This window comes from Malurus melanocephalus, unplaced genomic scaffold (genome assembly GCF_030028575.1).
Source record: "Malurus melanocephalus ecotype Western Australia unplaced genomic scaffold, MMel_1.1 scaffold_0, whole genome shotgun sequence".
NCBI lineage: Eukaryota > Metazoa > Chordata > Aves > Passeriformes > Maluridae > Malurus > Malurus melanocephalus.
The window spans coordinates 1,471,360-1,485,860 of NW_026623232.1; the positions used below are offsets into that span (position 1 = coordinate 1,471,360).

The 14,501-nt window shown below is 37.8% G+C and overlaps 2 protein-coding genes across 3 annotated transcripts in view; both read right to left on the bottom strand.

Moving 5' to 3' along the window:
• Positions 1-1,876, bottom strand: part of HEATR5A (HEAT repeat containing 5A) — a 71,750-nt gene extending 69,874 nt beyond the window's left edge. Inside the window, exon 1 of the mRNA XM_057363669.1 lies at positions 1,282-1,876. The gene's annotated coding sequence lies outside the window, so the exon portion shown is untranslated. The remainder of the gene's footprint in view (positions 1-1,281) is intronic.
• A 2,926-nt stretch (positions 1,877-4,802) lies between these two features.
• DTD2 (D-aminoacyl-tRNA deacylase 2) lies at positions 4,803-12,656 on the bottom strand. Of its 2 annotated transcripts, none has more exons than XM_057363551.1 (3): positions 12,565-12,656; positions 7,085-7,154; positions 4,803-5,153 (listed from the first exon to the last, which is right to left on the bottom strand). In XM_057363551.1, exons 1-3 carry the CDS (start codon positions 12,628-12,630, stop codon positions 4,828-4,830), a joined length of 462 nt encoding a protein of 153 aa, XP_057219534.1. In that variant the 5' UTR covers positions 12,631-12,656; the 3' UTR covers positions 4,803-4,827. The 2 variants fall into 2 exon arrangements, with proteins under 2 accessions (XP_057219534.1, XP_057246558.1); XM_057390575.1 differs by having other exon boundaries at positions 12,523-12,656.
• Between the last annotated feature and the right edge of the window lie 1,845 nt (positions 12,657-14,501).

The following is a 14,501-nucleotide window of genomic DNA, read 5'->3' on the forward strand; positions in this document are numbered from 1 at the left end:
AGATGGAAAAAGTGGAGCAGAAAATTGCTTTGCCCAAAGCCACACACTGGCAGTAATTGAACTAGAAGACAGCGTTGGTTTAAATAGAAAATGTGCAATGCATTAATACTATTTGGGCTATTCTAACTGCTGTTTCTTTCTCTTGTCCACATATGCCATTTACTTTTCAACTGTATTTACATGGCAATTTTGGTAACAGAATCTTGGGGGGATTCCCWAGTTATGAGTTGCTTTCAAAGAGTTTCAAGAAAACAAGAAGGAATAAATATGAAATACCAAATTCACCAAATTCTTGAGAGAATAGCTCACATTTTGGGTGCTGTTTTCCCAAGAAACAGATTAAGGAGGAAGCTCTGCTTTCTGTTCTTGTCCATCAGTTGTGACCCTCATGTCTAGAATAAAGGAGCTGGTGGATCTCCCTGACAATCCAGTCCCGTCTCACTGTGCTGTGCAATATATTAAACAGAGTGATGGTCATTGTTTTTTTCAATGTGTGATCGTAAGGGTCAAGACACTGAAGACAAAAATAGATAGCCATTTATTAGGCGAGAATTGAGATGCAATGAAGTTAAGAAAYTAAGTCAGTCACAACAGAGGTTGGTGGCAGACCGCAGGTAAAGCCTGTGCATTTGTGAAGACCACTCTAGTCCTCTGTGGCATACTGCTACTCCAGYTCCACAAGAGAAACAATGCAACTTTGTAGGAGTCCATACAGAAGAGAGTAATGCAAGCTAAAAGCAAAAAATAATGGAAGCTTGAGAGGTTCATCCCTCCATCTCCAAAGAAGCTGCTTTTGTACCAGAGGTGAGATTGAGGTTCAACAGATCATAGTTTTAAATCCAAGTAGATATGGAACTTTGCTCTCAACGACGGGCTAAAGAGCAGTCGTTGCATTGAGTCACAATGAAGAATTTCCGTGGAGCTTTTATGGTAAATGAGGTCTGACATCACACATATATTAAAAGACCTGGTGAAAAGCACCACCAAGGGTGGCTYATATCCAGCAGCCCATCAAGTGGYTGTCATTTCAACATGGGGAAGCAACTGTCTGCAGAAACTGTTATGAGCAAAATCTTGCTATGGACAAAAAGAAATCCATCCTATGTTTGGAGCCACACCAAAGTTATTTTAATTGCAACCTTAGCAATTAAAAAAAATATTACCAGTCCAAATCTAATTATTGCAGAAAAACAAAGGAAATAAAGAAATTGTACAGAAAGTCTCAATAATAATASTACAATAAAAATTGTTATGGATGCACTATTTAGTATCTACCCTTACCCTTTTCCTGGTGTCACACCTGCCCTTTCACCTCCTTGTGGCTTTCACTTGGTAGAGGGAGCACAGTGGATCATCAGCATCTGGAGTCCTGTRCCTGCAGGAATATGATGTTGGTGTTTATGGTTTCTTCTTCTTTCCTTTTTTTTTGGAAATAGATCTCACTTGGGGCTCTTTTTGCACATGTTCTAGTAGTTTTACTCCTTGGTTTTTCTTCACTGGCCTGCAATTATATTTTTCTTTTTGTTCATCTTCTGTATTTTGCTTTTTGTTTACCTTATATACTCATTCTTTCTTCTCTTTTTTACCTCTAAGAATAGTTTTGTCCATACAGCTCCAGGTCTGTATTTCTTTAACAGACCATTGGCAAGTTGGTAGAGCCTCCAGTACCACCCTGTGCTCCATCTCTTTTTATCCCATGCCTCTACTTTACAGTGCAGTTGAGGTCTTCACTTCTCAAGGTTACTGCTGTATTAATAGGCCTGTATTTCTGTACCCCATTACACTATATTAGAGTCGTAAATAGATCATTTTACACAGAATAGCTACTAATTATTAATATCTATGTAACAATTGTGGTCACACATAAAAGTAAAACCAATTAGCCATAGCCTCCTGCCCTTAGAAAAAAAAATTATTATGGCCAAATCAAATAAAACCAAACTCTGAGAAGCCTGGGAACGTTTGTGTGATAAGCCTCCATGCTGAGCTCTTGTAACACTTGGGACAAAGCCTGTGGACTGTCACTAGCAGTAGCAATACAGTTGCAAGTATTACTGGGCTACATGCTGTTTATTAACTTCCGGCTCTGGATTAATATTTGTATGTTGYAATTTCATATGTTGCATACTCTGTGTAGCAGCAGAGGTAAAAATTTCCAGAAAGGGCATGGGAAGGAAGCAGGAATACTACTGACTAGAAAACAGGTCATTGCACCTGAACTCATTAGCGAGTATTTATGAGCCCAGTTCATAGTCCACACATGCTCAGCTTCAACACACTGGGTGTGTATGCYACAAACAAGGTCGCAAAAACCTGATATTACAATTCCTGTGTGGCAGCTGAATTAGAGACATAATAGCATAAGGAGAGGTCCTGACTTTATAGGTTATTCAAGGAAGTGGGGAATATTAAGCATCTTCTAATAGATATTCTCTRAGTATAGAACAGGATAATTATTTGAGTTTTTGTCTAGTCATAGAACAGAAACTATTTAAAGTAGAGTCGGGTCATCTGTTTAAAGCACATATTCATGGTTGAAGGGAATGAGCATTTGGCTTTGAAAAAGTAATTTTAATCAATTTTTTTCTCAGTATGGTCCAGCATATTATTCAGAAACTGCTTCCTTCAGTAAATGGATTGTGAATCGATAGTAGATATAAATAAAGCAGTACAAAGGGCACAGCATTCAACAAGCTGCCAATCGCTGGAACAGAAGATAGCAGAAATCGGTATTCCAAGATGGATACACAAATAAATCAGAAATGGGCAGATAAAACACAAATATCCACCTTTTTACAGAAATTTCAGAGTTCTATCTGGTCCTGAAAACCACTGAAATGTACATTAGTTTTTATGTGYTTTATTTGACAGACCACTAAGAGATGGAGTTTGATTGGAAGTCTGTTTTTCATCTAAACATTTTTAAGCTTATTCCTCTTAGAAATCACAGAGTTCTTTAAATATAGAGAACAAATTGCCGGGCTGCCAAAGATCTTTCTGGAGACAGGAAGAAAATTAAAAACTGAAGACTTTTTATTATAACTCAAAGGATCAATTCTTAAGACATACTAAATACCCATAATTCCTGTAAGGTCTGTGAAAAGTGGTATTACTCAGCACTTTTTAGGATTTGACCCCCAATAGAAAGAGGAATTAAAATATTTTTTCAAGCACACAGATCATAATAAATTTGTATTAGTCATTTGCATCAGGACAATCTTATTTAAATGTYGCTAGTAGGAACTTTGAACATGACTCATATTGTGTCTATCATAACTRTTAATTATTAATGAATAAATATGCCATTTGGGACCCAATAAGTAATATTTCCAGACCATTTGTGTAAATGGTTGTTTTCAACTGTGACATTAGTTGCCAGGAATTCAATATCCTTATTTATTTCATAATTATTAATCATATATTATGCTAACCTGAAAAAAAAATCTCATTACCCTCTTATCAAAACGATGAGCTTTGTATCTGTTAAAAAAAATGTGATTCTCGTGGAATAGTTTAAGTCTAAAGATTACACATTCAATGTTTTTTACAAAAATATAGATAAGGACAGAGTATTTGTAACTACTATTAGGCCTACAATTTGGGATTGTACAAGCTGCCATCCTCACTAACCATAAGGTTTGACAAAACTTCCAGAACAATTTCTTACTCTAATGGCAATTCTGGATAATTGCTGCAACCCATATAAATGCCTGATTTCACTTTGAACCCTTCCAAACCATAATGCTGCATTAAAAAGAGAAACTATGAACACACTTYGACCAGTTTTGAATYTGCCACATTTTAATATAGCYRTTCTTACTGCCTTTCAAGACAGGATTTCCCATTATATCCTAACACCATCTGCTAATAATGTTTATAACAGAACTGCATAGGGGGTCAGCTGGGAAGGGGGCCCCAAATGTACCCATACTGTCTATAAAAGGAAAGCTAGTCTCTGCCTGGCAGATTCAATGGACAAAAAGCTGGAAGGAAGCAAGAKGGGCAGAGGGAACAATGAGATGGCAGCATACATTGTACATCTTTATTTTTGTTTTCATTTGAATGTTTCTGTTCTTTTCCTGAGGCTCTGTTATGAAAGAATTGAGTAGACAGCAAGACCACAGTAACAAGGACATAGAGCAAGCTATAGCAGGCAGTCTATCAAAACACATCAGAGATTTCGGAATGCAAACTTCAAGCAAGCAATTCAGTGATACTGCTGGTTTCTAGATGTGCCTCACTTACTCTTCCCTGCATAGTCCATGATTAGCCCTGTCAAGGGCCCTACCTCAAGTCTCTCACCATTACACTCTCTGGTTAAGGAGGATGGATTTTCTTATTTAGTACCTACTTTMTAGGAGGTTAAAATTCAGTGAATTTGTGTTTTCAATCTATCAGTTAGTTAGAAAGCATTGCCATTTTATAGACAGGAAACAAAACCGCAAAAATTTACATAAGTACAGTTTTAGTATTCTTTTTTTTATCTATAAATCACTTCCTCAAGCTGTACATGTAATACTTCTTTTTTTAGTAACAAATGACTGCATTATCCCATTTWTGTTGACAAACCTTTTGAATTATTGGAACAATATTAACATTTATTTAAAGCACACTTCAGATGCATATGAGCATAAAACACATACTCAGTATAGCAAGGCAGTCTCAGGCATCCTCCTATTCAATTGGATTGGCAACACCAATACAGATGAGTGAGCATTTTTTACCCTGTATCTCCCAAGGCATTCAAGCACATTAGTGCTTGCTTAGGAGACAAAAAAAAAAAAAAAAGAAGACACTAGTGCTGTATTTGGGACACAATTTATTTTTTCAAAATTCAATCAGATGAGTGTAAGGTCCATTTGTATCCAGTTTTAACACCTGCCTGTTCCCATATGTGCCATGCTTGACAAGAACACYGGCTTCCATGCATTTGGCATTGGCAGCTAGTTCTTTTTCACACAAAGCTACAAACTGAGAATAAAGTTCCAACCCTTTTTCTTTTTCAATGTTTGCATGGTACTGCATCTTTCTTCCCTTTGGTTTACCACCTAGGGTAGCTTGTGGTATGATGAGTACGTCGCCTGGTAAATCAAGAACAGAAACAAACTYGCCGTTTTCATTTTCACTTAATTTAACATTCAACAGCATATTGACTGCAAATAAAAATAAAGTAAGAGTTAGTATAACTGAAGTGAATTAAACAGAACATCATAAACAAGATCCAACAAATATTTTGATGTGTGTCAAACTACTRAATAAAAGAAACTGTTTATTAATTAAATGAACATGGACAATCAATAAATACTTTACCAACTAATATGTCTGAGTATTGCGAGGAATGTGAAGGATATTTATTTTAATATCATATGTTTAAAGTTCTATTTTTGGGGAAGTGATTTGCTCTCTAAAATTCYAAAGTTAATTCTAGTTGGACACCCCCAAAAGAACCCAGAATCCAATTAGTGAGCCTTCCTTAATTGCTTGATATTCAAATAGGCAGCATTTGCACAACATTGCAGGAGAYACCACCCTCAGGAGGGTGTTCTGCCCTGACTCTGTTCACTCTGGTTGCAAYAGCTTGGAGCAGGACCCAGCACTGAGCTGAGCTGAAGGCACAGCTCCACAGTTCGGTCTCAAGTGGAGAGAATGCCCTTCAGCTCCACTTCGAGACATGCAGCTACCAGTCTGTCACTTAAGAAAGGAGGTGGGCAGGAAGGTCAGATGCAATTTGGCTTATAAGCCAGAACATATAAACTTGCAAATAAAATCAATGCATTTACTAACATTAGATTTTCTGATGTTTTTGTAACAAATCTAATCATTACCCCAATTCTGTAAAAGCTGGGAGGATACTAGTCATGCCTCCAAAACCATAAATGTTTAATGTTGTTAGAAGCAAAAATATCTGAATTGTGATTCAGGAACCAAACCCATATATCTAAACAGATTGAAAATATATTTAGGGAACAATATTCTCTAAGACACGCACTCAGGGATGATGGTCCTAGAGTAATCTCTTCATAAGAAACAGAACTTTCTTTTTCTGGCCTTTTTTAGCTGTCCCTCAACTGAAAATGTAATTATTCTCAAGTAACATTTGAATGAAACTCCCACAAGCACAAAATAAATTTTCATATCATAGATTTAAATATTTAGCATCACAGAAGGATTGTGCCCTCCAAGATCAAGAGAGAACCCCACAAGAGTTGCTCTCAGCATCTTCAATTGCATCTGTACTTGTGCACTGCTGGTCCCAGCCAGGAGCCTGAAATAGCCTATTGTTACACAACCCCTAGCCAAATCACTAGGATCAGCCAGCCACAGAAAAGGGGCACTTTTATCTGGAATACGTGGCATCACAGAATTTTCTAGGTGATCCAGTGCTACTGATGGAAGAAAGGTGGGAGAAGAAATAAAATAAAAGTTAAAAAAAGAAAAAAGAAAAAAGAAAAAAAAATCAAGCCAAAACAGCACTGGGTGAAGACAGAAATCACTACTATTTCACCTTATCCACAGCATTTTCTCTGCTTCAATGTAAATGTTAAAGTGTATATGGAGAAGAAGACAAGAATTGCAGATGCTGCTGTTATCGCTTCTGAACCAGAAAACTGCACTTGAAACGCTAGCAGTGTGAGTACTACTGAAGTGAGACGGAAAGAACACTGATTCATTATCCACACAACTCCCTCTACTGGCTATAATTTTAAATGTCCTGTACATACAGTGATACCAGTGTTAAAATACTTATCAAATCAAGCCAAGAACTATATGAAATTCAGTTCTGTCCTGGACTGAACCTGCTGCCCAACACATGTAATATGTTAAACAGCAGGTGCAGCATTTTCTCCATTTGCTAGAATGTTATCATGGGAATTGGTTTTCTAGGTTGGTCATGAGCAGACGGACAGAGATAAGAGGCATGGACAACTGTCAAAACAAGACAGACCAAACTGTTCTTTCAGCCAGATGATTGATTTAGAATGATGCCATCTCATGGCTTGTCAAAATGGTTGCCACCTTCTCTGCCCCTACCGCTCTTTTCCCTTTTCAAACAATACAATAACTTATACAGATTATGTCATACCAATTTTTGGGACAAGATCCTCATCAGCACCTTTGAAGAAGCATATGTAGATAACAAGGCCTCTCTGGATCTAGAAAAGATTACAGTAAACCAGGTCAATGTTTCTCATTGTCTATTACGCATGCTTATCATCAAAACTGGTATAAAAAATGACAAAATCAYATGCCAGACAAAGGTTCAAAGAGTAGTTTTAGTTATTTAGTATAGCTTCAGTTATTTAATATAGCTTCAGATATCAAGTTTATACAACACACTATGGAAGCTTGTACGATATATACTGATTATCTGCACAATGCTTCTACACAGAATTAAAACAATTTATTAGTTCCATGTGAAGCCAAATTTAGTTGGAATGTACAACGTACAGTATTAACATAGACATGGTGACAGGAAGAACTACTGTACTTAAATTCAGCATAAAAAATAATTTAACCTTTTTTCCTATCAAATGTAATGTTAAAATRATTTCCAGTGTGAATTATTATATTTCCAATTATGAAGCATGACAAACACCACAGAACTTATCAAAGAACTAAAGTTTATTTTGATAGTACRATACAATTTTGAAAAAAACTCACAGAGTATGTTAATTAAATATTTAAATATGATGACCAGCAACTGTGAAGTTGTAAAGCAACTGTGAATAAAGTTATTCAATATACTATTTATCAGCTTGGGTAAAATCTAACTGGAAAAATGGAACCTTTCACCTGATTGTTACAGAGTAAAGGATAAGCCAATTCTTCAGCATTCAGAGAGACTACTTGTAAGGACTAYGTATTTGAGGGAAAAATTAGGCCTACACTGAGGAGAAAGCACAAGAAAACTCTTGTGTAGGTTTTCTGCTCACTTGGTTAGTCCATGAGGAATGCATGTGTGACAACCCATGCTTTACTAAGCCAAACTGATAGGCTCTGCAGCCAACAGCAACTATGTCTCACACACAACACCCCAATTACTTAACTTCTCTGGGACAAAAAACAGAAAGGCATACAATATATAAAGAAACCTTACCACTGCTTTGTCAAGAATAGGTATCTTTTTAATTTTGTTGGAAGAAACATAAATGTCAACTTGTGAAATACYGCCGAAGAGATGTTAAATAGATTGGGATAGGAAAGAGTTATTAATATCAATATTATCAAAGCAAACCGAGAGAAAATGTGAATAGTTTCTAAAAAATACTTAAAAAAATTTTCCACTATTTGTTTTTTCCCCTTTTCTTTAAATGATAAAGGTTTTTGGTGAAGAAAACTATACACATGAGATTTAATCCCTTTGTTATTGCAGACATTAAACAAAATGCTCAAGACAATGACTGAGAAAAACTATGTCTTCTCAACTATTTTTCTAGTGACTAACTTCTGATAAAAGAGATTTTTTTGTAGCCAAAATGTCACATGATGAGAACTTTCAGCAGCTCTAAATGCCTCCTTCCAAAACTCATTTTGACCACTRCAGAATATTATACAGATTCCCAAATGACTGCCATATTTCATAAACACTCTACGAAATTTGATGGCTTGAACATCAAACGACATTTCAAATCACGTATTCAAATAAGGGACAGAAATGCAGACTGCCAAACATTAGATATCCTTACATGTTTAGCTAAATATTGATTCCAGAAACAGACCTGTGTCAGGATATTAATAGATAATAACAATGCACACAGAGCTGCTAATAAAAATATTTTTTATAAAATACACCAAATACATTGACATTGTATATGGCTGACCTCAGCTATAGAAATAAGTGATTCCGTGATACAGCACACACCACAGAAAATAATTTAATTTGGAGATTGTGAGTGTCTTTTTTCTGCACAATCTGTTACAGAAGTAAYGATATTCTAAAAGCAGCTCATTTAAAGAGACAAAAAAAATAGTAACGTCACCTTGGCAAGTCCTAAGGCCAGAGAGACAAAAACTAGGCAAAATCACTCATTATTTTTCCAGTCTCTGTCCTTATTTGATATCTGTCTTCGAATAAACTACTTACCATTGTATGAGACATGCACATTGAARAAAATTAGAGGGACAGGAGATTAAATGGAAAAACAATTAATTCAGAGACAAGTTAAAGTTGTTAAGGATGCTTCTATTTATACTGTATGTTTATGGTCCCCTAGAATGCTTTACAACAATGATATAGTTGAAAACTATGCAACTATTTATAAGCTGAAACTTACAGTTTCAATTATGACTGATAAGTGCGGCTCAACACGTGCATGCCATGTTTCAGCTCCTTGTTAAGTCTTACTTTGTTCTTTAGTTTTCTTAATTGAATAGAAGATGTAMAATTGAATGCAATTACAAGACCAAACCTAATAATGACATGTCAGTCTGACCTTCTATCAGTGTTCCAGGTGTCTTAAGACTTGTGCTYATTGTCAATGTAATGTGGAAACCTTTTGAACCAAAGCAAAACCATTGCCATTGYTGCAGGTCCTCTGTAACCTACCAAAGACCAGTTACTGCTCTTCGGAGCCGTATGTAACACACACAAAATCAAGCAAAATAACACAAATAAGATCATAAATTCAACATATTGATGTGCAAACAGCCTCTGTAGGGAACCTACACAGTGACATTGGCAGTGACAGTGGCATTTATTATACAACTGTCCTAAGTAATCATCGGATCAGGCAACCTGCATCATGAAGGGCTGAAGTACCCAACCCTAATGCCGAATAGASAGCCTTAGCAATGATGCCTCCAAATGCAGCTTTTTAGCTCATTTGCAGGAAAAACTAAATAACTGACTCCTTCYTCACCTTCCTTACTAAATACATTAATCTGTATTTTTCAGGAATTCATTTGCAAAAGTGAAATATATTCTGCAAGATATTATCTTAACTCTACCTTCTTTAAAAATATTTTTTACCTCAGGAAATGGCAATGGATGATAAAAAAAGGTACTTTGCAATCCTTAGAAAGTCAGTTTGCAAAACTAACTTAGATAAATTATTCTGTGACATTTCCATTCCAAGTTCAGATTTACTACCCTCTAGGAAGATTTCTTATTTCTTAAATTCAGTGCAGCAAAGAGAGATTACATCATCTGCCACAGGTCACAGAACAAGTCCATGCCTGGTACTTTSCACCTCTTTTCGCTATAGTAACCAGAAAACAAGTCAAGGGAAATAAGATAAGGAAAAGAGTCTTTTCCTTGCATAAAGGGTAGGCGCTTATACTTTTTAGCTGAATATTCATTTTACATTYTTTTTTTCTCCCATAGTTATGAAACACACCAAACCACACCTTATTTCACCCCTACCTTTAAAGGAATTCYTTCTTTTTCTTCCTAAGTATTTGTATACATAAACCTTTTATGCAGGATATATAACCAAAATTTTCCATAAACAAGACATCCTATGCGCAATAATCCTCAACAGGCAAAGAAACCTCAATCACAGAAACACAATGAAGGCAGTGATTAATGTATAAAGTACACTCCTAACCTTTTTGCAGATAAAGAACATCTGCTCTGAAGTTCCTAAAGCACCCACAGGGGTCTCTTGCAGCTCAGAAGCTATTCAAAGCCACATACAAAATTTACCATTTATAGTATGCTAGAAACGTCTCAAGGTGGGGACCTACTTTTAAGTGGTCATAAAACATCAGGAACACACWGGTTGGTGTAAATAATAGTTGATGAGGTCAATATTTTTATTTTTGTGGTTTTGCATTGACATGCATATATAGGGAGTGAAATTACCCTACCAGAAAATGTCAGCAGCAAAGGTTCCTTCCAATGACCTCTAAAGTAGTCATACCAGAGAAAATAGGAACTTTGCATAGGCTTTTTTTCTGCATGGTGATTAGTCCTTGTTGAAACAGATTTCTCTTAAAAAGGTCCAGGTGCCTGGGAAAGATTCCTAAGTACCCATGAAAAACATTAGTAAGGGTCACGTCTGAAAAATATCTGCTGCTGCGACCACCGAAATCTCTTTCAGATTCCTTTGGTGCTATCAATTATTTTCCTAGTCATTTTGCTTAATATGTTAAAAACAAGTAAGAGATATAAACTGCATAATCGCCATGTAACAGTTATTCATATCTCTCAACCACATGTACCTTTTCAGATAGTTTAAATGAAAGCCAGCAAAATTACATCTCTCCTTTTATTTGCTAGATCTACACTTACTTCTGTCATTACAAAGCTAGTTCATCTAGATTGGGCTAAGCAAATTTTATCACAATTAACGTTACACTGAGAGGTTCATAATGCAATGCACACAGGTGCACTACATCTGTGAAACACGGTATCTGGCAGATGACACCCATTTTCTCCCTGAAACGTTCAGGCTTCCCAGACCATGCCTAGTAGAAACTAGGTCTGCTGGATCCACCCACTCCTGCTACACAAGCAGAGAAACTTTTTAAAGATAATATGAAAGACAAACAGTGAACTCTATTCAGACGTGTTGAAGGAATGCATAAACCCTTTAAAGATGCTCGAATTTTTCCTTTTTAAAAATCATGCAAGTGACTATATTAAGCCCTTTCTGTTGTAATAGTCTTTAAAGAAGACAAAAAACAAAACCAAAAAAAAAAACCCAACAGCTAAAGAGTTGACAACGGCAGAAGAGAGTTATTCTAGTGTAGGTAACTCACAAACAGTGACAACTACAGCAGGGCAGTGTATTCCAAAGGGCAGCCTTCATGTTTCCGTATAGTGCCCTGGGCCATATGCACAGCACACGGAACACAGAGTCCTCGGGCCTACCTATCTCTCCCAGCAGAACACTGTGGGAGGAAAACAGGGAAAATACATGTTTTCCTCAACCTGTGTGTGGTCTACATACTAAATTTCATTTTTAGTTAGTTGCCTGGAAAACAACCAACCAACCAACATCAGAACTAGTGCTGTCATAGTCCTATTGGCCTACCTGGCCTTTCTTTTCCAAGTGTACGCTATCAGACAAGCCGACAGCTGAGCCCACCAGCCAAGCTGGTAATGTCCCTGAGAAAGCGTGTTTATGGAAAGAAGGAACAACARTTTGAAAGAAGTGTTTGGTCGTGGCGCAGTCATGCTCCTGAAGGCACTGCTGCCAGTGGAGGACCCTGTGAAGCACAGGGAGAAAGCAAACGCAGCAGAGAACCCGCTGGGCGCCGACCTCGGCCTCCTGCTGCTCGTCCCTTTCCGAAGGGACTGAGTGCAACYTTTGGTGATAAGCAGGGGGCGAAGAGAGGGCTCTGGAGCGGAAAGCAGAGATGAGGTTGGAAAGGGGCCTGAAGCGCAGCTTAGCCTGGAAAAGGCGCAGGGGGTGTTTCCCTCACACGCCTCACTGGCCCCCGCTCCCCAACGGCGCACGCTCGCAGCGCACGGACGGCGCGCTCTCCCGCTGCTCTCCCGCTGCCCGCCCCGCGCCGCCCCGAGCCGCGGGGAGAAGGCGCCGTGCCGAGGGCGGAGCGGCCCGCGGCCCACGTTACCTCCACCCACTGCGCCTCGGAGCCGCGCTCGGGTGGCCGCACCTGCAGCCGTGCCGAGACGCTCTGCTGCAGCACGGCCCGGGCCCGCACCGGCCCCGCCGCCGCCATGGCGGGCCCGCAGCGCTGAGGGCGGGGCCCGGTCACGCCTTTCCGGCACCGGGGCCGGCCGGAGCCCGCGGGGCACGGGCGGCGGGAAGGGAGAGGCAAAACCTCACATGCAGATGGTAAAACGGGCCTTCTGATTTGTCCTCTATACTGGGGACTGAATACAAGCTTTGGAACAGAATTAAAAGAAAAACTGAATATTGTTATTTCTTTTGCTCCTTACTTGTTGTATTTCAGGTGACTGAGATCAAAGTGGAGCATTTCTCTTCAGTGATACTACGCTGGAGCAGAGGGAACAGAAAACATAGTTTAAAAGGATTTGGATAGTTGGTGATCCAAATCATCTGGGAAAAAGGAAGGCATATTTTTAAATTGAGATCCCATTGCTTATTGGAAAAGTTAAAGTGTTGCAAGTGCTTATTTGATTATCTTCCAAGTTTTTGGCCACATACCCTGATACTCCTTGAACAACTCCAAAACTGGATGAGTTGTGTCTTTCTCCAATCTGAATTCTGACACAGCAAAGTTTTGAATAATACTGGTTTCATTGGCGTTAGGATAGAATTATGTGGAATTCAGTTTCTCTCTCGCAAATTCATTTTATGACTGAAGAGTGTATTTTTACAATGTAAAAGATGGTATGTTTAAAATATATATATATATATATATATATATATAGCAGTGTGAAAATGAAGCTGAATTTTAGTACCTGGACTCAATCAGAGTAAAATTATCAAAGATCACTATTGTGCAGCAAGGGCCAATATGTACTTCTGAATAATCAATGCCACACATAGGGATCTATTCGGCCTCTATCTGTCATTTTAAAAGAAGATTCTTTATGTGTGTTCAATGAGCTTACTCTTCCCAAAGCAAACCTTCATGGAAGAGCAGGAAATTGTACTAGGTGGTTAGTGTATAAAGTAGCTCATTTTGCTAGCTGTAGGGTATTGAAAAATATGATATGTTTTTATTTAAACTCAGCTAATTTTATTTAAAATACTTTCTGTTCATTTACTTGAAAGCTGTATCCCCAGACTCATTAAGAAGAGTTTGAGGTAGAAATCAATTTAAAATGAGGYTTTCCATATATATTTGTGATATAAATTGACTGTTAAGGAAAATGGATTTTGCTACAGTCTGAGTGAATAAATAATAATGCCATTATTTACACCAGGATATGCTAGAGAACATTTATTCATGTGCAACTTTCAATACAAATGCCTGTGAAACATTTCATAGAAAAATTAGGATGACATCATTGTTTATAGATTCTTGGTGGAATTATGTTGTATTTTCCTCGGGAAGCTTAATAGTGCTGTTGCATCTTGAATTTCTTCAATCTTACTGGCCTATTGTTAGATTAAAGGCCTCTCTTTTCATGCCAAATAATGATAGTAAATTTATTGGTTAAATTYTAGGTGTGGATTTGGATTTGTCTGTGGTTTTTATGTAGAAAAAAGTACCTCCTGACATCTAAAGAATATATCCACGCATAAAATAYATTGGTATTTTTATCAGGTACTATATAAAGACATTTTTCTGCATGTGTTGAATTTGACAGTTGTCCTAGAATATTTCCTCTCTGCTCGTTGTAACTGGATCTGAAAGTAGGTATTTTGAGAATGGTACCCAGAWGACATTTCTGGTTATTTTTCCATCATTTCTCTTTCAGAGGGGCAGATGGCAGTCTTGCAAATTGCAATGGATGTGTCTTTTTCCTTACCCTTTGTGTGAATGGTCATGTGTCTGAGTTCAGAAMGTGTTTGGACAACACTCTTGGTGTGATTTCTGGCATGTCCTKTGCAGGGCCAGGAATTGGACTTGAAGATCCTAGTTGGTCCCTTCCAACTCAGACTGTGATTCTCTGATTC